The sequence below is a fragment of the Sphaeramia orbicularis genome, chromosome 7 (genome assembly GCF_902148855.1).
Source record: "Sphaeramia orbicularis chromosome 7, fSphaOr1.1, whole genome shotgun sequence".
NCBI classification, from domain to species: domain Eukaryota; kingdom Metazoa; phylum Chordata; class Actinopteri; order Kurtiformes; family Apogonidae; genus Sphaeramia; species Sphaeramia orbicularis.
Genome location: NC_043963.1, coordinates 14,358,039 through 14,384,628, shown reverse-complemented (window position 1 = coordinate 14,384,628; position 26,590 = coordinate 14,358,039). Strand labels below are relative to the sequence as shown.

Below are 26,590 nucleotides of genomic sequence, written 5' to 3'. Positions count from 1 at the left end.
GTGTGCAAAGCAGTCATCAGAGCTAAGGGTGGCTACTTTGAAGAAACTAGAATATAAGATATGTTTTCAGTTATTTCACACTTTTTTGTTAAGTACATAATTCCACATGTGTTCATTCATAGTTTTGATGCCTTCAGTGAGAATCTACAATGTAAATAGTCATGAAAATAAAGAAAATGTGAAGAATGAGAAGGTGTGTCCAAACTTTTGGCCTGTACTGTATATTTGGTCTTTTCCCATGATACGTTAACTACCAATTGGTTGGTTACTCTTATCTTTCTGCCCCCTGTGCATATCTCCTTGAGTGAAAGACTTGTAAAGTGAAGTCAGTGGTGTGTCCTTAAAGAGAGGGTAGACAGTAAGTCTCTGATCCATCAATCTGTGGACAGTGAAGGAAACAACAGGCTTGACATGTAACAGCAGGTGGTCATATGTTACATCATGTTTAAAATGAGAATACTTGATACCGTAACAATCTACTTTCTTTATTAATAACAAAATTAATTTACATCATTAGCAGGATGGTTCAGTGAGACTCTGCTCACCACAATATTTTCAGCTTATTTTCAATTCATTTTAAGACCATAGTGGAGCAAAGGGTGGTAGGGCATAGTTTGTATCAGTAATGGAAAACACTGCTTTATGTATAGTATATTCTGTAAATATCATCTATGTCAATTTCTAGAGGATGCATTTCCTAATGCTTTTTGTGGCACAGCTTCATTTAATAACCTTCATAAACAAGAGATATCCATTTACTTGCTATTAGAGTTAAAAGCTTCCCCACTATACAGTTACATGCAGAATTTTAATTTCTCCATTTATGAAAGGAGATCCTAAAAACAAACAGGGCTATAAGCTCTGTTTTAATTAGTGACTGCAGAGCAAAGAAAAGGTTTTCTTACCTTTCACAATCAATACAGCCACGGCTGACAGGCTCTCCACATCCGTGTCCACCACACAGATATATTTCCCGGCGTGGTAAAGCTGAATGTTCCTAATCATCAGATCTCCTGCTGTTCTCTACGAAGGAGGAAAGAAAGCTTTATGTAGCATGAAAGATAACAAACCCTGTGACAGCTTATTAAAGAATGTAGTGAAGCATATATAAGGTGCAATAAATAGTGCAAAAACGCTGGCAGATCCTGCAGGAAGACTTTATATAAGGAGAATCACACTGGCTTTCAAAAAGATATTTTACACCGGAGGCATTTTAGATGCTGTTATAAAGGCAAAATACTAAATGATGAATTTTGTCAATATGACAGAACATTTTGCAGCTGTCCAGGATGTTCTCTGATGAAAAAAACATAAAGGCAAAAAAAAAACATTTGTAAGCAATAAATGGAATTTTTGTGTTTGGCAAAACCTCTACCATTTTCCATGGTTTGTGAACAGGTCATCACCTCAAACTTTAAAACCTGTTTTGAGAAACTACACAAATATGCTATTACGATTGAGTTCAGCTGCGGTTTTTTGCAAGATTGGAGGAAAAAGGCTGTCTAGATTCTCTTCTGAGGAGGACACGCATAAGTAGCAAATGGTAAATTAGTGGTGAAATTGTTCTCTTGGCATTGGCAAGGAAATGTGGTAGCGGAGCCAACATGGTTTAATTATGGAAATTAATTCCTTGAAGCAGCAAAGTTAAGTTGATAATCTCTTTGGACTGGGGACATTCTAGCATTTCTGGGGAAGGAGCCTCTTTTCAGATAAGAACATTGTCAGTCAAGCACACACAGGAAGAATGGGTACACTTCAAGGGTGTCTCAAAGTGTTTTGTCATCTGGGGCGCTGCCATACTTTCATTCCTTTAAAAGACACCTCTAATGATGTGTATCCCCATTCTGTTATGAAGTTCTGTGCGGCAGGCTATGTCAAAGTAGGATTTGAAAATAATTCAAGACCAGCCAAAGTATTAAAAAACAGATTACTTCGCAAGGCTGAGTTCCAGTAAGGGAAGTGTACTAAAAAAATGACAACCTGTCACAATGGCTGAGCAACTAACACATTACCTACATGATGAGTTTCGTGTAGGAAGTGCATTTTGACATAGCAGCCACCATGCTTCCATTCACAAAACTAGAAGTGGAAGCGTGGAGGGGCTGGGTAATCTAATAACAGTTCTTTGGAGAGATTTTCACATTTCCAACACTTATTATGTCTCAGAGGAGGTATTGTGAAAAAGAAGGCATCTCATGAAACTGAGAGATACACACCAAGAAAACAAATCTCTTTTTTAGGCTCTGTGGTGATACATAATATATACAACTACATAATATTATACATATATCACAAGCCCCTTTGTTAAAATGGACTGTGATCAAAATAAAGGGTAACAGGGTCTAAAATATAAAATTGCAAAACATGTATTTCTAAAACATTAGAATGTCACTTTTAGAACATTAGACCAACATAAATGCAGATCCAGACACCTGTCAACATCCACATTATCCCTTTGAACATCATTCCTTACATCAGTACCATTACTTCATGGTACCTAACAAAGCAGGTACACTCACTGTTCATGCAGAGGTGGACCTTACAGACCCTGGAGACCACATTGGACCTGAGATTACTGCTTCACTGTCCTCACTGTAACTGTTGGTGTCACTGTCTTGTAATGTATGCAGAAATTACCAAAAATAGCCACTTGTTCGATAACAGGTTAATGGGGACCCAAAGCAGACGTCTGCCGGACACATCTGTGCAAAATTCAATTTTTAAGACCTTGCGGACTCCGCATACGTATACTCGTGCCACACAATGGTGGATGATGTAAATGTAGGAAACTGGTACACTTGACAATGAAACCTCAAATGTCCGCGGACAGTGCATGCGGAGTCTGCACTACTCATAGTACACACACAATGCACTCGTCTCTGTGGGAACCTTTAGAGGAATTAGAAAAGTGTCTATAAGTTTCACTTTCACTTTGTGCGGTCATATGGTCTGTGCATACTTATTGTGAGGTACATACGGCACTGAACACACCCCCGTATAATCCCTGGATGGACCTCTCCATAGACGCGCTATAGCAGGGGTGGCAAATATACAGCCCATGGGCCAAAATTGACCCAACAAAGGTTCTAATTTGACCCACAGGTTGAATTTGGAAAGTGCAAAAATTATACTAAAGTTATTAAGAGTCAAAGGTGTCATACTTGTTTTAGTTCAGGTTTCACATCCAGCCCAATTGTGATCTCGGGTAAAATAATAGCATAAAAACCTATAAATAATGACTCCAAATTTAAATCAAAATTTCACAGTAAAAAGTATCGGTATCAGATCGGTATCGGCAAAACTAATCATACAAAAAATCAGATCGGAAGCAAAAAAATCCAGATCAGGACATCACTACATAACACTGCCTCCACCATGGGCTGTTCCTTTCCTTCTCAAGGCTCTCTCTTCCCATCATTCTGGTACAAGCTAATCTTGGTTTCATCTGTCCAGCATGCCTTTATCCACACCTGGACAAAGGTTGGTTTTTTTTTTAGATGTTTTCTTTCAGATTATCCTGTGCCCTTCCTGTTTGCACCTTGTTGTGAACCCTCTGTATTTACATTCATGGAGGTGTCTCTTTGATTTGTTAATGACACGTCTACCTCCTCCAGTGTCTTGTAAACTTGGCTTGATGTTGTGAAGAGTTTATTTTCATCAACAAAAGGATTCTGCAATCATCCACTTCAGTTGTCTTCCACAATCTACCAGGTCTCTTTTGGTCTTGGGTGAACTCACCAGTGAATTGTTTCTTTTTATGAATGGACCAAATTGTTGATTTTGTCACTACTGAAGTTTTTGCTCCCTCTGTGATAGATGCATTTTGGGTTTTTTTTCTGCTGAATGACAGCCTCTTTCACTTGCACTGACACCTCTTTGGACCTCATATTGAGAACTCCAATGAACAGCTACAAAATGCAAATTCCACATTTGGAATCAACTCCAGGCCTTTTATCTTCATTTGGCAAAAAATAATGAGCCAAGAGCCCACATCTGTACATGAAACTGCTTGTCAGTCAGCCATCCAATTATTTTGGGCCTCTATGTAAATGTTGGTTTAAAATGGATCTAATTCTTAAATGGCTAATGAAGTATTTTGTTAAATCCATTGAATTAAAACTGAAAATCACTGTAGTGATGCACCAAGGCAAAACTACAAAGTGTGTGTCTCTAGTGGCTTTTCCATTGGACATATGCGCAAAAATGTACCAATATTTACTAAATGTCGAAAAAACAGAAGTAAGTAAGTATGTTGGTTTTTCCATTAAATCACAAATGCGATGATTTGTTTATTTATCGCAAGATGACACGAGAAGTTTTTCCATAAACATGCCAACCAACATAAATAACATGTTGGTTTACAGATATATTCATTATTATTATATACTAGCCCTTTACTTAAAAAATGATTCAGTTTCCTGGTGTGTCCACACATACTGTGCCATGTTTCTTTTAAACTCTTCTTCTTCGCTAGTTGTAACGTCCATCAACATCCATTTATTTTATACGGAAATAGTTCTTTCCATTGCAGTTCTGCATGACATACCATTTGCATTACACCTGAAAAACCACCTCTTGGCAGCGCAAAAACTTTTACTCGACAAACAACAATTTTGGCAAAATTGTGGTTTTCCATTAGGTACATTTTTATGCACAAGTTATATTCGCGCAATTTGAGGGTCGACAGAAAAGTGACTACTGTCTAAATATGTTGCTACTGGCTTCACTTTTAGAGACCATGACTATGTCCATGTTTCCATACAGTCAATTACATCATCAAAATGATATATTAAACTATGTATTAATATAAATGGTTGTGTCTGATTTTATATCTTACGTTGGAATACATCAATTTACCCTAAACATTCAATATACTGCTCAGCCTGAGCCCTTGTATCACATTAAATATTGAAAGGCTAGGCACAGTAAGTGTCTTCAAAAAACACTATGATATCAAACCTCAAGCTGTCTCTTCAAACTAATGGCAGGGATGAGGTGGTCAAGGCGCCAACTGGCCATTTGCACATTTTTAAGAAGTATGACTGTGGGTCACTCACCCCACCCACTAGCTCAAAATGACCGTCGTCCTTGGCAATGAGCTGTCCGTTAAAGGCCCAGGAGAAGGAAACGTCTAGGACAGGATCACTGGCGACCTGACAGGGTAACACGATGCTCTCGCCCACAATGATCTCCATGTCAACCGGTCCCTGAGTGATTCTGGTTGGATCTGCCCCATGGGGGAAAAAAAAAAAGCTCAATGTGAGAGGGAGTCATTTCTGACAAGGCTGCCAATCCCACAGAGAAGATGAGACATTTCTGCGCAAGGAGATGAGCAGTCCTTTGTTGATTAAAAATGAAAGATAGTGAACGGGTGCTGAACAGGAACATCTTCAATCACAGTGTAAATCACAGGCTGTGTTTTTAATGTGGGTAATACAATACTTACCTAAACCTGCAGTCTGAAATAGGAACATGATCTGAAATACACTGTGAATCTGATAGAACATCTTGTAATGATTGTTCTGTGCATAAAGGCAGGGTGCAATTTGTCAAAAAAACAGACAGGGGGGTGTTTTTACTTTTTTTTTTGTCTGGGGGGGGCAGTTATATACATCCATAACTAACGAAACTAATGCTTGTGTGAAATGAAAGTGAAACTTTACTTACTTTCTACGTCGGGTTCTATTCCTCTATTACGCAGCAGAGCTTACACGAAATTTTCACAACTTCTGACCTGTATCGACTGGACACACACACGCTGGCCCCCATGAATTTGTCATGTTTGCCCCCCCTTTATGGTTCCCCAGTGTGTGGGGATGTTCGCGAATTCTGAGACTGCCGACAGTTCGGTTAGTGCCAGTAATGCAGGATATAGGTGTAAGAAAACTCAGTTACAACCTGCTGTTATTTATGTTGGTTGGTTTGCTGCCCCCCCCCCCCGATGATTAAATTCATTGAGCAGAAGTAGGGATGTAACCCCCCCACCCCCCAAAAAAAATCACACCCTGCATAAAGGACATAATTTTAGTACTGATATTGCAAACTCTCAATGGCAGGGGGAAGCCTCATACCAGAAGAAACTAGTTCCACCAAAACCACCAACAAATAAATGCTATGTATCCACAGACTGTATCACTCATTGAATAATCCACTGGTTCCCAAACCTTTTTTGTCTCATGACCCCATTTTTACATCACAAATTTCTGACAACCCCACACATTCAAAACAGAATTTTTTTTTGCTGAAAGTAATTTGTTTTTGATCATGTAATAGTTTGCTATACTATGTTGCAAATAAACATAATTTTTAGATGACATTTAGGCTATATAATGTACAGTATATAATGCACCTTTTTGGTATCTTCTTCTCAGTTTCTCTTGGAGATGTCTTATCGGGGCCAAGTGAGCGAAAAAATCTTTCCACTCTGTTCGGTTTTCTGACTGTGACTGTGTCCGGGCAGTCTGAAGCGTAGCAATGCATGTGGTCACATGATCAGATCAATCAAGATATGCCTTCTCAGATATTATATCCTGCATTTTATTTGGACTTGATTTTTATTAGGAAAAGTGTGTGGTGTTTTAATTCTAATGAAATATATATTGAATAATTAAAAAAAAAAAAAAAAAAAAAAAAAAAAAAATATATATATATATATATATATATATATATATATATATATATACAGTACAGGCCAAAAGTTTGGACACACCTTCTCATTCTTTGCATTTTCTTTATTTTCATGACTATTTACATTGTAGATTCTCACTGAAGGCATCAAAACTATGAATGAACACATGTGGAATTATGTACTTAACAAAAAAGTGTGAAATAACTGAAAACATCTCTTATATTCTAGTTTCTTCAAAGTAGCCACCCTTAGCTCTGATGACTGTTTTGCACACTCTTGGCATTCTCTTGATGAGCTTCCAGAGGTAGTCACCTGAAATGGTTTCCTAACAGCCTTGAAGAAGTTCCCAGAGATGCTTAGCACTTGTTGGCCCTTTTGCCTTCACTCTGCGGTCCAGCTCACCCCAAACCATCTCGATTGGGTTCAGGTCCGGTGACTGTGGAGGCCAGGTCATCTGGCGCAGCACTCCATCACTCTCCTTCTTGGTCAAATATCCCTCACACAGCCTGGAGGTGTGTTTGGGGTCATTGTCCTGTTGAAACATAAATGATGGTCCAACTAAACGCAAACCGGATGGAATGGCATGTCACTTCAGGATGCTGTGGTAGCCATGCTGATTCAGGTTGCCTTCAATCTTGAATAAATCCCCAACAGCGTCACCAGCAAAGCACCCCCACACCATCACACCTCCCCCTCCATGCTTCACGGTGGGAACCAGGCATGTAGCATCCATCCGTTCACCTTTTCTGCGTCGCACAAAGACACGGCGGTTGGATCCAAAGATCTCAAATTTGGACTCATCAGACCAAAGCACAGATTTCCACTGGTCTAATGTCCATTCCTTGGGTTTCTTGGCCCAAATAAATCTCTTCTGTTTGTTGCCTCTCCTGAGCAGTGGTTTCCTAGCAGCTATTTGACCATGAAGGCCTGATTCACGCAGTCTCCTCTTAACAGTTGTTGTAGAGATGTGTCTGCTGCTAGAGCTCTGTGTGGTATTCATCTGGTCTCTAATCTGAGCTGCTGTTAATTTGCGATTTCTGAGGCTGGTGACTCAGATGAACTTATCTTCAGCATCAGAGGTGACTCTCGGTCTTCCTTTCCTGGGGCGGTCCTCATGTGAGCCAGTTTCGTTGGAGCGCTTGATGGTTTTTGCGACTGCACTTGGGGACACATTCAAAGTTTTTGAAATTTTCTAGACTGACTGACCTTCATTTCTTAAAGTAATGATGGCCACTCATTTGTCTTTACTTAGCTGATTGGTTCTCGCCATAATATGCATTCTAACAGTTGTCCAATAGGGCTGTCAGCTGTGCATCAACCTGACTTCTGCACAACACAACTGATGGTCCCAACCCCATCAATAAGGCAAGAAATTCCACTAAGTAACCCTGACAAGGCACAGCTATGAAGTGAAAACCATTTCAGGTGACTACCTCTTGATGCTCATCAAGAGAATGCCAAGGGTGTGCAAGGCAGTCATCAGAGCTAAGGGTGGCTACTTTGAAGAAACTAGAATATAAGAGATGTTTTCAGTTATTTCACACTTTTTTGTTAAGTACATAATTCCACATGTGTTCATTCATAGTTTTGATGCCTTCAGTGAGAATCTACAATGTAAATAGTCATGAAAATAAAGAAAATGCGAAGAATGAGAAGGTGTGTCCAAACTTTTGGCCTGTACTGTATATATATATATATATATATATATATATATATATATATATATATATATATATATATATATATATATATATATATATATATATATTCTTTTTATCACTTTCTTGAAATTTCAGGTGACCCCATTTGAATTCCAGGTGACCCCATGTAGGGTTTCGACCCCCAAGGTTGAAAAAAACTGGAATAAAGTATAAAGCTCATTGTTTACACACATCTGTACTATGGTATTACATTTTTGTCTTCAAACTAAAACTCATAGACACTTAATTTTACAGTTGATCATAATAACACTGTCTTATAATCTTCTCGTGCTGCATCAGCTGATAGTTTACATGATAACTCTGTTACCTTAGCTCTGATTTTTGAAAGAAAAAAGCCGCAGTAAAACCACAAATCACCACTTTTTTCAGTGTGGTTTGTGTTGTCAATAGCTGCACTAAAGATCTGTTTGGAATCGTCCAAACAAAGTCAGAACTGTAACAGTTTAGTCTCAACAAATGGGCAACTTAGCAAAGATAGTAACATCACATAACTTTATCATCAATCATAATTCATAAGAAATCACATAAATCTTCCAGCCTCTTGGTGTGGACATACTAATGGCGTATCTCTATAATCCAAAACATTGCAGTCTTTCACTTAACTCAGTACTAGACATAGCCCCTATAAGGACCACTATAGCAGTTAGTTAGCTTTGTCTTCAGTGCTATAAAAGTCAAGATAATGTACCTGCTGGAACAAAATAAAGACAGTATTACACAAATGCAGATGATCTGCACTTGAACATTTTACTTCATATGGACTAGCAAGGGATAAAAGGAAAAAGCACATGTAAAGAATGGGCCTCATGTTATTAACTCATGTTACTGAGTACATTAAAGTCTTAGAAAACACTTCAGCAGTTCAGAAAAATAGCTGGCCTTGGCACTTAGTGTGGGACACAAAAGCACTGAACACATTAATAAAACCGATGAGAATCCTGGAGAAAACTTAACTATCACTTCACTAGAAACACATTTTCAACAATAACAGCATCTGTAACACCTCCTCGCTAACACTTTCATTGCCTCCACTCATTCAGGGCACTTTCATTTGTTGAACCAAATGGGTTGTTTCAACTTCTTTGAGGAAAACAATGAGTGATGGTCTCAAACACAATCCAAATGCATTATTGCAGCTACTGCAAAATGCAACCAGACAAAGAAAGTCAATTAAATTAAGCTCTAAGACAAGAGTTTGTAGAAGTCTGCAGCAAGGCTTTGGTAACTGCTGCAACCCTTCTTTCTAAATAAAGACATAGAGAGAAATAACATTTAAAGATGGCAGATACTTAATTATGCAAAGACTCTCTCTTCATCCCTAGAGAACACAAACTTCCCTAAGTTTTGACAGCCTGCTCAGAGTAAGACTTTGGGTTTGTTTATATGTTCTACCCACCAGTTATTGACTGAAGTCCTTGCGGTCAGAGGCTCCCTTTTGTGTTAATCCATATTGAGCAATAAATTTTGCTTACTAAGTGGAGTGCACAAACATTCAGCTAATAAATAGAGCAGCTCACCGGTAACAAGGAGCCTTCCAGTTGTACTAGACATGCCAAATCTATTCCTAGCGAAGCACGTATAGCTGCCTGCATCAGACTTGCTCACGTTGGCAAGTCTTAATGTTCCATCAGGGGAGAGTCTGATCCTGTAGGGGAGCACAAACAGAGTGAGCAGTTTATTTACAGCTTCACAATAGAGAATCATCATGTCATTAGATAAACTGTAGTTCTTTATTTGCCGAAATGTCTGGATATGTGTAAATATTAGTATTGTAAATGATCAAGGGCATCCAGCAGTAACATTATTAACTAAAGTACATTCACAGATATGTGTAAAAGAAGAAGAACTGATTCACTGTTTAGAGCTGCTATGACTAGTTATTTATTGTTACATATTTTGATTTGATAATTACCTGATGAAGGAATATTTGGTTATGAATCTGACACTGAAAGTAAAAAAGGGACAGAACTGGATAAGCCATTGCTTCTTTCTGTCCCTTAACAAACTGTATTTATGAGTTGATTCATATGTACATTCAGGTAAAACTTATTGTATTTCGTTACTTTCTCTGTGAGTAATGACCTATTTATGGGTGCATATGTAAGTGACTTCTTGCCTTTATTGTTTTTTTTAGTTATTTTTTTTTGCTTAAAGTTTGAGACAAATAAACTAACTAAATAAATTTAAAAAAAAATAAGCAGTAGCCCTGCCCCTTCCAGCTGTGTCCCATAAGACTTTATAGAGGAAAAAAAAGTCAAAGACAAGAGACAAGTCATTTTTGATTACCTTCACTGCAAAAATCAAAATCTTAAGAGGTGTATTTTTCTCATTTCTAGTCAAAATATCTCATTACACTTAAAACAAGACATAATCACCTAAAGAGTAACTTTTCAGCGAGATATAAGAACTTATTTTTAGACAACAGATCTTGAAAATCTTATTTCAAGAAATTTTACCAAGATCATTTTCACTTGTTCCATTGGAAGATTTTTTTTGCTTAATCCAAGTTTTGTTTTTTCTTTTTGCTTAATTCCGGCAAAAAAATCTGCCAATCTTGCCTGAATTAAGCAAAAAAAAAAAAAAAAAAAATCTTATATCTCACTGAAAAGTTACTCTTTAGGTGATTATGTCTTATTTTAAGTGTGATGAGATATTTTGACAAGAAATGAGAAAAATACACTTGATTTGACACTAGATTTTGATTTTTGCAGTGTTTGACTTAAACCATTATTCACACATACAACATCTGTCAACTTAAGAGATGATTCTACAAGCTCATAAAGTCGCAGTTTGTTGTAAAACTGTTGATTTATCAGACTGTGAAAGCATATAAATATACAGCCAACACACTCCATGGAGGTGTCATGGAGGTGACGTCATTGTAACTATTCCTCTCCATGATCAGTTCAGAGTCTGAAAATGTCTATGCAGCTTCAACATGACCAGACTTATAATCATTTTCACCTCATTTAATACTTTTTCACTTCACTCTCGGAGACTGAGGTGGAATGCGCCAAGGCTGTGGCTGTTTTGGTGTTGGTGGCATGAATTGTGTGGCAGGAGATGCAGTGCCATCAAAAATATCTTTTACACAAACCGCAAAGTTATCTTTAATTTGACAAACATCATATATGTAAATGGTGGCACATGTCAAACAGAATCAAAAATATACACTATTGAAGACTGATCATGTCAGGTCCCATGTTGCATATCGGAAAGAACAGGACTTAAGCTTTGTATTTACACACAAAGAAGTACAAAAGTACAACCTCTGAAATGTACTCAGAGTAACAGTAAACAGTATTTCTACATTTCTGTCTTACTTTTCTGTACAAACCTGCTGAACCTTCCATCACGCCTGTCAGTATTAGTTCTCCTGCTCTCGGACATCTCATTAAAATAGATGACACCTGTTCTCCTCGGTCAGGTCTCCCTCACTCCTATGATTTGTCTTGTTACATTTTTTTTTTTTCACACACCTATATCTGTCATCCATGACATGCACTGGTCTAAATGTCAAGGAGCTGTAGTTTCTATTAGTTATCCGTCCATCTGCGTGGGGTGACGAAGATAGGAAGCTACGCAGTGATGCAAAAAATGTAAAAAAAAAAAAAAAAAAAGAAGGAAAAAGAAAAAAAATTATAATAATAAGATTTAAATAATCCCGTTCAATTACATTAAAAAAAGTTTGTTTTGTAAATGTAAGACATAAAAAAATACAGCTATTTGCGAAAGTATAGGGACATCACAAAATAGATAATCCAGAAGTACAGTAATAGAATATTTGTAATTTCTACGTCTGATGTGTGAATATTGACCACTTCACATTATCAAACAATGCTTGAGACAAGCATAGGGATTTGATACATGAGTAGAAGAGGCTAAAACTTTATTGTACAAAAAATTCTTTAAAATAAAAAAAAAAAAATGGTAACATGTATGTTACATTCTTTTATGTTGTGAAAAACAATTATTGTAAGGGGAATGTCTATCTAAATTCTGTTCTCCATAAAAATGTACACACTGGGAAGTATTTTATTAAAGTTACAGTGTATTAGAAATCTTCAGTTTCATCATGTAAATTAAAAAATAAGAACAAGTGTCCTGTGGTCCCACGGCATATTTAAAGACATTAATTGACATTTGTTTGACCTTACGAGGTCACTCAAGGTCAGAGGTCATGGCACCAAATGAAAGCCCATATGTGACTTCCTATCTATTGCCAATAGTAATTATATCAATATCTTCAACTGTTTTGAAGTTATAGCACCCATTTTAAACCAAAGGAGATTTTTAAAATGTCAAAAATTCATAAAAAATTCATAAATCGATATTTCTCAATGTTTTTAACAAACTTGGTAGACCTTGCTCCAAGGAACCTCTGCTATGAATTTCTATTGATTCTGGCTGAGGGCTTTGGAGAAGAAGATTCAAGAAATCTGGAAATCCGACCTAGAGTTTGACCTTTCAAGGTCAAAGGTCAAAGGTCATGGCACCAAATGGAAGCCCATATGTGACTTCCTATGTATTGCCAATAGTAATTACATGTATATCAATATCTGTTTTGAAATTTGTCCCATTATAAACCAATGTGGATTTTTTTAAAAATTCCAAAATCTATATTTCTCAATTCTTTGAACTAACGCAGTAGACCTTACACCAAAAACATTCCACAACAAATATCAAGTCATTCTGACTGAGATTCGGAGATGAAAAGTCTTGAAAAATTGTTTACGAATGCATGACAACTGATACCAATAGTGCACTAAAAACTGCATATCTTCAACAGTAACAGAAGGGGATGTTGGTGTACCTCTCTATTCATTCATGATCTGATGGAGTAAAATATTCCCTGACACTGAGGTAAACATTCTGGATGTGTTGGCTAAAAACACAACATTTTTTTTTTTTTTACGTCTCCTCTTATTTTTTTCCCCCATACATAGATCTAGAAATGCCTAAAATCAACCTCCATATTTCTGAATAGTCCATAAGAATGATAATGACTAATGCACTGATATAATCTGTGTACAAAAAACAACAAAATTACTTCAAATTATTATTCACATGAGTCCCCACCTGTCATTTGTGTGAATAGGCAGGTTCCCTTTCTTCCATAGAATGCTGGCGATCGGATAAGCCTGGGGTTTGCACTCTAAAGTCACTGTAGTTCCTGCTTTCGCTTTGAGCAAAGCTCTGAGGACATTCCCTGTGAAGTCTGGAGGAGAAGCTGATGGGAAACAGTAAACTGACTTTAGAAAAGGCAGCAGAAAATCGCTCAGGGCATTCGAAGCATGCGTCAGTTTGATCGGCGAAAAACATCAAATTGCAAAATCACGGATACCGACAGTTTAACCACTTAGAAAAGGAATGATAGAAAACTCAAATCAATACTAAGGGTGATATGTAAGCATTTTAACAACATAACATGTAATTGGTTTAATACAAAATCATCTTTCCGGCTCAAATGTAAGCGCAGAAGCTGGAGGAACATTGCATCCTTCATTCCATCCATTCCACATGATGAAGGACAAATATTTTTTAAATGTGTTTTTTTTTTTTTAAATGTATTTGACCCCACAAAACCATCTTCACTGACCCCATTATCCACTAATCCAGACAACCTTTTAGAATGACAGTAAGATGACCTTTAAAATTCTTCTGCAACAATGATTTGAGGATTTAAGGGAGAGATAAATGCCATCCTACCTAAAACCATTAGTTCAGCAGCAAAATATATGACGCCGTGTTTATTCTCGGCCACACACTGGTACATGCCGGCGTCAGATAGTGTCAGCACCGACACTGACAGGACTCCATCCTCCACATGGATCCTGTCCTGTGAAGAAAAGGATGAAAGAAAGCAATTATTGTCAAGACTTAAAGGTAGCTTTTGCTTCGCTCAGCACGTTCCGGCAAGGCTCAGTAAGTATCGGATTGCCTCCAAGGCGCCGTGAATGAGAGTTTATCGAATCAAAATTGTGTTAGTGTTGTGTTACGTAAAATTAGTGGATTAGAGCAGAAATCAGACTTTTACTTTTGATGTTCATTTTCACTTTCTATCTCTCTCATTTTTCTTTTTTTTTTTTTTTTTTAACATTCTTCTTATTGGAATCAAAGTAAAAAAAAAAGTGACATTCGTAAAAGAAAAAAAAAAATAACAGTGCTTTTGGATTTTACATTTATGCATTTGGCAGACACTTTTTTTCCAAAGCAACTTACAGGGGAAAAATCAAAATAAAAGAATAAAAGACAAGAATAGATTAAAGACATAAAACAGCTGAACAATTAAAAACGGTGTCGTACAGCAGAATAAAAAAGCAAAAATGATAGACTTAAAAACAAGAATAGATTAAAAAGACATAAAAATAGCTGTACAATTAAGAACAGTGAAATAAAAATACCAAGTAAAACAACAGACTACACATATTTTTTTTATGTTTTCTACGTAACATAAATACAGCACCTACCCCATCCCTCCCCCCAACCTATAAATTCCTGGATAATGCATCCCAATCTGAGAGTAAATAAATAAATAAAGAAATAAAGAAATTAGAAGGTATGACACTTATCAGGCATAAAATAATTAAACAAAAAGAAAACAAGAGTGGAGTTGGTCTACGGGTCAGATTTGAGCGTAGGTGAGGTTGTGCTGGGCTGTGGCTCTCTTTTTTTCTTTTAATACTTTATTTTTATATAGAAATTTTACAGTATACAGAGCAAACAAATAAACAAAAACACATTTATTTCTTGGATTTTGTTTTCTTTTTTGCCACTTACGGGTAAGGAACCAAATATGGTAACTTCATTGACCTTGATTTCCTACATAACAATGAAACTTTTTGAAAAATTTCCCAAAGCTACTAAAGTTTTGTCAGGTCCTCCAATAACACACTGAATTTCAGCATATTTCTATGAGTGCCCTATAAAAGATTAAAGGTACTTGTGGTGGAGTGAATGCAATTTCAGTGCCACTATTGTCAGTTCTATTATAGAATGAGTATGAGCAGGTGTTGTATTAAAACAGAATGAACAATGAGTGTGAAAAGTCTGAGGTTCACATCTGAGGTGAAGAATGCCTATCAAATATGGTGCATTAAGAAATGAAGTGAAATGAAATGGAGGATGTGAACAGATATTGTTATGCAGTCGCCTTCGAGTGCCTTCTTGTAAGAGAAATGCCAAAAAGAACTGCACCTCTCAATGATGAAAAAAAATTCTGGAAGTCGGTTCTATTTTCAGATCCAGACCATCCCTGAGGAGGACTGAGATACGGCCCAGACCGACCTTGTGAAAAACCTTTAACCTCAAATGTGCATATGTTTTTGACTTCAGACTGATAACACCCCTAACATGGGACAAAAGTAATGATGTCAAAGTTAGAAAATAAAAGAATCATTTCCATACACTTTAACTGCTGAAACTAAGGGTGGACGAACTAAAAACCTCATACACTACTGCAGGGATGTCAAACATATGGTCTACAGTCCAAAACTGGCCCGCCAAGGGTTACAAAGAGCAAAAATTACCTTGAAAATATTAATAGTCAAGGGTTTTCAGGGGCAGTATTCAGCCCAATATCTCCAGTGGATTGGACCAGTAAAACACTATCATAATAATAACCTACAAACAATGACGACTCCAAATTTTTCTCTTTGTTTTCGAGTGAAAAATTGTAAAACTTACAAATTTACAAACAATCTGTAAGAGCTATTTGTCCATTTAGTTTTTTGTTTAAAGTTAATTTACTTTTTTGCTTAGCAATTTAGCATTTTTATTTATTTATTTATTTATTTATTTTTTACAAATTTTTTATTTTTGTTTGCGTTTTTGTTTAATATTCAAAATATATTTTTTGACTTTCATGGTTATTACTTTCATTCTGTAGCATTTAGCACCTTTAGTTTCATTTTTCTTATTGGTTTAGACCGTGGGTATCTGGGTATAAATAGGCAGCACTAAGGGAGACCAGCATGCACCTGGGTGGGCCTATGGTTTTTTACCAGTCAGTCACAGTCGGTCGGTCAATCAGCCAGAATGACAGGATGAGCAGGAGAGGCAGCAAATAGGCCTGAATTGTTGTTTACCTGCAAAACCTATAAATAAACCACCTGAAATACATGTACGGCATGGGCATTATGTTTTTGGCTGTGTAAACCACAAACCCATGGTGCATTTAGTGGTTATTTGATTTGAGTTGGGGGTGGGGGGTAATACCCTACAAACAATGACAACTCCAAATTTTTTAATCTTTGTTTTCAAGCAAAAAATTGCAAAAGTAAAAGTTACAAATTTACAAACTATCCTTTTAAAAAAAATGCGAATTACAGCAAATTCTCACAAAAAATAAGTACAATTTTAATGATATTATGCCTGTTACTAAATATTTTATGCCTTTATAGATCCATTGTGATCTGTAAATTTTAATGAACATGTGTAAATGATAAACTGAACCATAATATTGTAAAGGATAGTGTCATTATAAACATATTCTTAATATAATTTTACTTTTTTGTACTAGAACAAAGAGAAATATTTGGAGTTGACATTATTTGCAGGTTATTATGCCATTATGTAACTGGTCTTGACACTTGAGATCAAAGTGGGCTGTATGTGGCCCCCGAACTTAAATGAGTTTGACACCCATGATGTACTGCGATTAATCCAAGACTTTCATGGAATATGATGCAAAGGTTACATCTCATTTCCCTGAAGCACAAAGTTCTTCTTTTTTATGTCCTCACCCTGTTTCTAAACTTCACATGATAACATTTCCTGAACTGTATGGACTAACATACAACTTTCTGATAATATAAATGACTTTGCTGCTCTTTTTTTCAGTAACGTTGTGTACAAGCAAACAATGTGGTTTAAGTAACAACAGGACTAGCTGAAGTTCGGTGGACCTGCTTAAAAAAACCAAAAAGTCAGCAAAGTATGACCGAAGTAACAAATTCAGGAAAGAAGAGACCGATGTGGTCATTTTTTATTCATCCAAGTGTCAGAGAATGTGGGTTTTAAATTGTTAATGTATACTGTAGGTTTGTTATATGGATATGATCATCCCAACACATAAATATTTTTCCATATTCTGGCCTGAGTGTCAACAGAAAACTGAAGCCAAGTCTGCAAAAATGTCTAAAAATGAATGTGAATTTCAAGTCCCAAATTTTATTGATTTTATTATTATGTTAAGCTTAACTTAACCCTTTAATGCATGAATTATGGAATCTTTGTCAAGATATTTTTCCTGAGTGTTTCTATTACTCTTTAGGCATGGAAAAAAAATGTGATCAAGGTTTTTTTTTTTTTTTTTTAAGAAGTTAAAAATGCCCACTCAGCCAGAATTCATGCATTTTATTTTTAAAGCAAAGGAACATGTATTTTACCAATAAAGACCCAGTCTTACTTTTGTAACAGTTCCTTAACCCATAAAGACCCAGTGGTACTTTTGTGTCAGTTCCCAAATGAAATTTTCTCTCTATTTAACCTTTCTTAAGTAATTTATCACCATTTATTACAATATTATCATCTGTATTATGTATTTTTCAGTGTAAATCAGGTATTATTCCCTATACTTCATTATTGATCATATAGATGTTCATTAAAGCTCAGATTAAATTTGAGACTTATTATATCAGAAAGATAGAAAATTTTAGAAAAAATGAGTGTTTAGTAAAATCTCTCCTTAACTGAACATAAACCAAGTGTCTTCATCCACTGTCATTGATCCAACTCAACAGGTTTTACTGGTGAATCAACGTTGTAGAAGATGATGGTCTTTCCATGGTAACTACAGAGCCTCTGAACGTCCAAATGGGTCATATCTGATGACCATGAAAAGATGACAAACTGCATTTTACACCAATTATTTACATGTACTGATAGAATGAGTGGATCAACAGATATTATACAAAATAGATGAGAAGATGCTTTTGGTTGCCGGCATGTCTTTAAGTCTTTTTGGGTTAAAACCTAGTATCAGAAAGTGATATGAAAAACTATGCAATAAATACGTTTTTAATGCTGCTAATCAAATGTTTTCTCACATTTTAACATAGTCTAATACTAGTTATTATTCACTTCATGGAGATAATATGCCAAAAAAAAAAAACCTTTTTGTTAAAAAAACAACTGTTAATTACAGTCCAATAACAATTAACAACTGATTTACACTCAAACATGTCACTGCAAATTAGGCTTATCAAGAACACCAAAGTTAGAGTAATGGAATGAATGTCAGTGTATGGGATGGTGCATAAGCACCCACTGTGTTGGCTGATATGGAACTGAAACCACAAAAGCCATACAAGATGAGCAAACTGTTCAGCAATGGGTTCAAATAACCTGGGATATTTACAAGATGGAAAAAAATCACTTTCATCATTAATCTAAAATTAGAAATATTCATCAAACATTGGGAAAAATGGAAAAATTACGTGAAATAATACCTGCCAAATGTTACCTTGGTGATATAAAACAAGACTATTTGATTTAATATTTCCTTTTTTACTTTTTATTTTCATTCTGTATTGATATCGCTTGTAATCTTTCTTTTCTATTCAACATTATACAAAGCTAGATATGTCCATGATGTTTTCTCTCTGGATGTTTGAAGAAAAAAAAAAAAAAAATTCCAATCCCTAAGAAAGTGGGACAGAAACTACCAGAAATGTACTAGCCTCACTGTACCTTGTTTGATGGAGAATGTGTTTTTAAATATGTACACTGTGAGGAATATGTAACAGATTAATGTGACTGGAAGATGTTGTATCTTTTATGCTTCAAGATAAGATATGCCTTTATTAGTCCCACAAGGGGAAATTTCAGGTTTACTGCAGCAAAATACAAGCGCACAAGAGCAAAGAAGTACAAAATAAAGATAAACACAATCAAAAATGTTATACACACTATTTACAACTGATCATGCCACAGGTTTATTGCACGGTTTACTGTATTGTTTATTGTACGGTTATTGCACAGAATTTTTGGTTCAGTTCTTATTGTGGAGCCTGACAATAAAAACAAAATAGAGAAAAGAACAAAAAAACAACAACAAAACCCATGAATATACACGAGAACATCTGGAGAAAAGCTGTCCACTGTAGTGACCACTATGCATGAAAGGGTTAAAGCTCTATCTAATCCTACTGACAGGAGAATAAACCTACATATACCTGGAGAAACTGGGCGTTGTGGAGGAAACCTGAAGAGAACAGACAAATTCGACACAGAACCAGGCTTTGGTTCCACCGGGACTCAAACACGCTAACCGGTACAACACCGTGCTATGGTGTTTATTCACGTTATGATGCTTCACAAAGTAGAAATGAAGCTACTGACAAGATTCCACTGCATCTGGTTTTCATTGGAATAACTTGATATGACACAAGCCATCAAAATATATAGCACAGGCCTTGTTATTTTTAGATATGTTAATGTGCAAATGTTGGATTTTACAGCTTTCATGTGTCAAACCAATCCTGCACTGACTGTTCTGGCTGTGAGAAGAAAAAGAACATTTAAGTTTCTTATCATCAAGCCTTTGTATCCAGTATGTATAACGGGAACAAAAAAACTTAATAATACAGCCCTTTAACAGACAAAAGAGCAAATTATATTCGTCCTGAAATGTGCAACAATGATAATATTTATGGAAATCTTATTAAAGGATGACATTTCCAAATGTATTTCTGATAATACTATATGACATATTATATTTGCATTCCATTTCTAATACAGTATGTCAAGCCCCTTGGGATTATTACTGCTACATTCTAACTGCAGCAGCCGGGGTAAGGTCATTCAAGTTTAAAGTGATGGATCTCAAAATATCTGAGCCTACATGCACTCCTCCGGTGGGTGGTCTGAAGTAAGGTATGCTTCCATATACAGTATATTTCACGCTAGATTAAGCCCATTGTCCCTAAATCTCGAGGAGCTTAAACATGCACCATGAATAATGAAAAACAACCACTGACTCCATTCAGATGAAATGGAGCAATCTCCTGGGGACTACACTGATCCACCCTCTAAGACTGTGTAATCTGCCAAGGTAGAGCAGAATAAGAGACAGTTACATCCATGTCTCATCACTGGCACACCTCAGCATGATGCTTACACTCTCCTCTCATCTCACTCTAAATTGCACTTGGAAAAACAGCAATGTGTTTGATGCCAGACTCTCTAAAATAAAAAGGATGAGCTGGAGCTGCAGATTAAGTCTTTAAAATGAAACATTGGTAGGTGGCAGAAGACAGGCAGTAATTTACCTCTGAGACGAGCTGCTGGCCGTTCTTCAGCCACGTGTAGGAGGGTTTGGGCTTGCCGTTGGCTCGACACTCCCAGTATAATCTTTCCTCTATGGCCAGGGCCGTGTCCTTCATGGTCTGGATCCACTGAGGCTTGGCTGAGGAAACATAATATACTTCAGTGAATTATCTGAGGAGAATCAGGAAAAGAGGTTCAGAAGCAGCACATTTATCTCATTAAACATGTAGCATCTCAGGTTCAGGTACGACTGCAGGAATAAGTGGCAAAAATCCTTTTTCTGCGGTGGCCTGAATTAGATTTCAGTTCTGATTTAGACCACTTCCATATGCTGGAGATGGAACATACAGGTAGAATTTGGGAGTTGAGGAGGAATGTGTTTATAATATAAAATATGTATGATTGCACTTAGTTTACATTTGATGTTTATTTAACCCTATAATGCCGAACGTATCATATTTGATACATGAGTTTTGAAGCCCTCTACATGATCAGTGTGATTTTTTTTCCTTGAAAAACCTGATGTATACAATTAGATGCATGCAATACTACTACTAATAATAGATTAGATTCATGTAGCGCTTTTCTATCAACGCATACTCAAAGCGCGAACAGTGGATCCATTACTCATTCACTCACACATTTACACTGCGGTGGTGGTAAACTACATCTGTAGCCACAGCTGGCTGATGGAAGCGTGGCTGCCAATTTGCACCTATGGGCCCTCCGACCACCACTGAACATTCATACGCCAGTGTGAGTGGCAGCACTGGAGGCAAGGAGGGTGAGTGTGTTGTCCAAGGACACAACAGCACATGACTAGGACAGAGCGGGATTCGAACAGCCAAATCTTCGGTTATTGGACAACCTGCTCTACCTTCAGAGACATGGCCGCCCATAATATACAATACATGGAAAATTCACCAGGAGGAATTCATTCACCAGAGGCCATTCCAGTGACACTACCAGACTGTTATTAATGAGGAAGGAGGCAGAACTTTGATGGTTTTGAAAAGGAATTACCAATTTGTTAGACATGTTTGGGTTATATTATGTTTTAATTTGTTCAAAAATAATAATATTTGAGCACTGAGACCCGATGTATCAAATATGATACAGAATTGAAACCTATACATGGAAATTGATATTTGAAAAAAAAAGGGTTGTTCAGGAGGACCAATAAAAGCTCCAGTTTCAAAGAACTGGAATTTTCTGACAGTCATTTAATGGTTCAAGCTTTACAGGGATATGTGAAATAGATTAAGGAGAATCACGGGGCAAGGACCCCAGTTCCAAGAAAAAGCCAATAAGGAGGTACTATAATAATAATAATAATAATAATAATAATAATAATATGAAGGAGAAGATGTAACTAAAGGCACTTTTTTGAGGACACAATGACACCATACAGTAATAAACTATCATAAAGTTGTAATACTGCTGATGGCCACTAGGGGTAGTTCTACGCAGCCCTGGCATCCATAGACTTCCACTTAACTTCTGTCTAAAAATACCATATCAGTAATTTTCTACAGTCAGTTCTGGTCTCATCTGTTTGATTTGAGACCTGGTGGTGCACCATTAAATTTTTCTTCCATTAATCAGGTCAAATGAAAGGCTCTGATGTCTGCCATGTCGAACTTAATTAACAAGTTCGTCTACTGCCTCACTCACCTCGCCATATTTATGGTTTCAGTTTATTTAATAAGACACACTTTTTCCTGACAGACAGCTTGACAGCTTGTAGCCAACCAAATCCACTAACAAGATCGTACAGTTTCTTTAACTGAATAAGCTAGTGTTTAGCATTAGCTCATAAGTGAACTCAGGCTCCTGTAGTCCCGCCCTTTTGTCCAAATATGGTGCTTTTTGGCTCCAAAAAGTCAACATGGCCAAAGAACTTAGATCGGCAACAACTAAAACCCAGTGCATATTTCCACCAACTGAGCTACGCTATCCCCATTTTGGAAAGAATGACTGCGGATTTGTCATTTGCGCTTACATTAATGACAGTTAACAGAACAAAACTCTGCACAGAACAAATAAAGAATACTACAAAACAGTATTAGGACACTGAGGATAGGAAAAAAGTTGACGTTCTGAGATTGAAGTCATAATATTCTAAGTAAAGTGTATTATGAGAATAATGTTTCAATATCATGTGTGAAATTTCTCTCATTGAAATAAAGGAGTAAGGAAACCATGTAGCATCAAAATAAAAATTTACTATTCTAATTATATTAATTATTACTAAAACTACATTTTTCGACTTTATTCTCGTAATACTTTGACCACACAGTACACATCAGAACATCATTCTCATATAATTATGAGCTTTTACTGAAATATTATACTATTAATATTGCAATGTTATGACTTTGCTCTCAAATAATTGTGTTTTCAGTTTATGGATGTTTGCTTTTGTGCTCAGTAGGGTCCTAATACTCCATTAAAGTATTTTTCTGATTCTGTCCTCCTGTTTAGTTGTTATTTTGACTCCTGGGCATCCTGCTGTTTTGCCCTTCTGCTTTGTCTGTCAAAGCACTTTGTAAACTCCATTTTTAAAGAAATTATCATTATAACATATGACTTGTATTGTACTGTGCTGTCTTTTGAACGGTTAACTTTATCCTTAATGTAAGTGCAAATACATTCAGTACAAAAAGGGGCCTCAAACTAGTGGCAGTTAAACAACAAATGGGTGACACCATGGTCCCTCTGTCCACTAATTGTCTACAGCCTATGGTCAGAGTACAGTTACATTCATAAAACAAATACGTTTCTTAAAGGCTGGGGCACTGTAAAGGGGGGGTGAGCATGACAAATTCATGGGGTCCAGCATTTCCAGGGGGCTCAGTGGATATAGGTTAGAAATTGTGAAAATTTTGTGGAAGCTCTAGAGCACAGGTGTCAAACATGTGGCCCAGGGGCCAAATCTGGCCCGCCAAAGGTTCCATTCTGGCCCGTGGGATGAAAGTGCAAAAATTAACCTGGACAGTCAAGGTTGTCCAAATCATTTTGGTTCTGGTTCCACACACAGACCAATGTGATCTCCAGTAAACATAACAACACAATAACCCATAAATAATGACAACTACAAATTTTCTTTGACAAAAATTATGTGGAAAAAATTTAAGTGGAAAAAAATAACATTACACTGAAAATATTTATATTTACAAAACTATTCTTTCACAATAAAATGCAAATAAATACATAAATAAAAACAATGATGAACAACCCGAAATGTGCAATTTGAACAATATTCTGCCTGTTACTAAATGTTTTGTGCATTTATGGATCCACTGTGATCTGTAGTTGTGTTAATAATAAGAGATGTAATATTGTAGAAATTGTTCAAATTTTAGTTCCTAACTCCGAAATTTTTAACAATATTCTGCCTGTTGCTAAATGTTTACGTAATATTGTGTGTAAATGTACATGTATAAATAATAAGTTGAGGCATAATATTGTTAAAATTGCACTAATTTTTCAAATGAAATTTCTGTTTTTTCAGGTTATTCACATCTTTTTTTGTAAAATGTAAATATTTTCATAATTTAATTGGGGTTTTTTTGTACTAAAACAAAAAGAAAAAAATGGATTTGTCATTATTTATAGGTTATTAAGTCATTATTTTACTGGTCTGGCCCGCTTGAGATCAAACTGGGCTAAATATGGCCCCTGAACCAAAATGAGTTTGACACCCCTACTCTAGAGTAAAAGAGAAGCGGAGAAGCCAGGAGTCGGACAACCAAAGTTAAGTTTCAGTTTTGGTTTCGTGCCAGTTGTGGTTCTTAGGTAATTTATTTGATTTCTGAAGGACCCACAATGTTTACCTTCCATGGGGTCCACAATTGTTAGTGGTGCCCCAGCTTAAAGGTACTACCATAATACTCAAGATCAGTCTTTTTACTCAGAATTCTATTTCAGAACCAGTCAAGACCACAGCTACAGGACTATTACTGAGGTACCTGTGCATCATTAAGTACTGAGTAAAACCAAGACTAAAGATGGAGCAGACTGAACCACAACTGAGCTCAGACTAGATACACTTAAGACTGATAGGCTTAAGGGGTGAGATGCAGCCAGTGGAAAAACACAACTTTTACAGAGAAGAAATATGCAGAAATATGCAAGATTTTATCAAACCAAAGTGATGATCTTAACAAATAAATCATTAAATACATCAGGAATTTAGTGATATCCCTACATATATGGTCTCAACTGCTTTTTAAAAAAAATCTAGCTTCATCTTAGTCCAAGTAAATGTCCTTTCAAGACTCAAGACACTCTGGTCCTGGTCAAGACTTATCCACAGTTTAGGTCATCTTAGCTTAAAGGAGTGATATATATATATATTTTTATATAGAATTAAAACATTTCCTTGTGGTCTACATGAACTGTAAAGGCTATGCTTGGGTCTGAATTATTTCCACAGGTCCATCTTCAACCCTAAATTAAGCTGGAATTGAAAAGGGTTGTAGAAATCCACTCGATTTTTGCCAGAATAAACATAAAGATAGCTTTGCAGCACCTGGAGGGTTCAAATTCAAACTTTTTTAACTATTAGGGTCCAAATATACAAATAAATGTACCAAAAACTAATACACATGGGTTCAGAAAAATATGACCCCTTTACGTTCATACTGAAAGAGTCTATTATTTACTCTACAATATAAAAAGTAATTTCCTGTTTCATTTGTGTATCTGCTACATAATCATCTATCATCTGAACCAGTAAATATGCTGTATGCAATTGTTGTGTTACAGCTTTTTCACTCATTTCATGCTGTAAGAAACCAGGAAAGATAAAAAAAAAAACGTCTTTTCTGGTGCCAGTTTTTGAAGAGAACATGATAATTTATGAGTGAAAACATGTTTGCAGCTTTACTTTCTCATCTTTCTCCACTGGTTTTAAGTCTAACTTGCTGCTGTGGAAAACAAAAGGTCAAGGAAAAATTCAGTCTCCATCCTCTTGATGAAACATCATCCTGTTTTGTGTTTACATGCACTTACAGCTTACATCTCTGCAGCAGGTGTTAATGTACATTAAGAGTGACTACCAGGTAGCTTAAACTGCTAAAACTTGAGAGTATGTGTCAAAACTAGCGTGATTTTTTAAAAGCACCTCCATTTAGAAGTCGCAGCCACTGCTCTGCAAAAAGCCTTATTAAAAATTTGGCTCGCATTGTTCTCATCCTCAGCCTTGTTATCATGTTCTAGTGAAATGACTGGGCTCCACCACACATCAACTTATAAGTCGAGCCATCAGCGCTGAGTTCAGTGGTTTACATTTAAATGACAGTGTGTGATGTCTATGTTATTGTTCTCATCCACTTCTTTAACCCATAAAGACCCAGTGCTACTTTTGTGGCAGCTCGCAATTCAATTTTTCTCACTATTTAACTTTTCTTAAAGAAGTGATATTTTGCTTTTTTTTAAATGGAATTATGTATTTTAAAACATGTCCCTGTGGTCTACATAAACTGTAAATACTATGCTTGGGTCTGAAGTCTTCATTTATTCACTCTCCACAGGTCCATCTTCCACCCTATTTCTGAGTAATGACACGAAAAAGGTGTGCTGTTCTGTCCCGTTCAACCAACAACTGAACATTTTAGGTAATCGGCTCAAAGTTTGGACATATTTTCAGTTTTTACTACAACCTCTGCTGCTGACAAACAATTATGTCGTACTCGGAGAAATGTTCGTCGGAAGTCTTGACCTTATATGTGCAAATGTCGTAACATAACTAGTTATAGATGTAACAAATTATGAAGGAATTAAAACGGGTTGTAGAAATCCACTCTGATTTTTGCCAAAATGAATATAAAGATAACTTTGCAGCACTTGGAGGGTTCAAATTCATACTTTATTAATTGTTAGGATCCAAATACACAAATAAATGTACCAAAGACTAATAAAAGTGGGTTTAGCAAAATATGACCCCTTTAAGTGATTTATCACCATT

The 26,590-nt window shown here is 36.3% G+C and overlaps 1 protein-coding gene across 1 annotated transcript in view; it reads right to left on the bottom strand.

Annotated features, from left to right (window-relative positions):
• Nucleotides 1-26,590, bottom strand: part of LOC115421803 (contactin-3-like) — a 113,702-nt gene that overhangs the window by 41,337 nt on the left and 45,775 nt on the right. The window contains exons 8-13 of the mRNA XM_030137741.1: nucleotides 20,622-20,758; nucleotides 14,059-14,188; nucleotides 13,429-13,579; nucleotides 9,867-9,994; nucleotides 5,058-5,227; nucleotides 906-1,023 (exon numbers count right to left, since the gene is read on the bottom strand). Of these exons, the coding sequence (XP_029993601.1) occupies nucleotides 906-1,023; nucleotides 5,058-5,227; nucleotides 9,867-9,994; nucleotides 13,429-13,579; nucleotides 14,059-14,188; nucleotides 20,622-20,758 (834 nt within the window). The remainder of the gene's footprint in view (nucleotides 1-905; nucleotides 1,024-5,057; nucleotides 5,228-9,866; nucleotides 9,995-13,428; nucleotides 13,580-14,058; nucleotides 14,189-20,621; nucleotides 20,759-26,590) is intronic.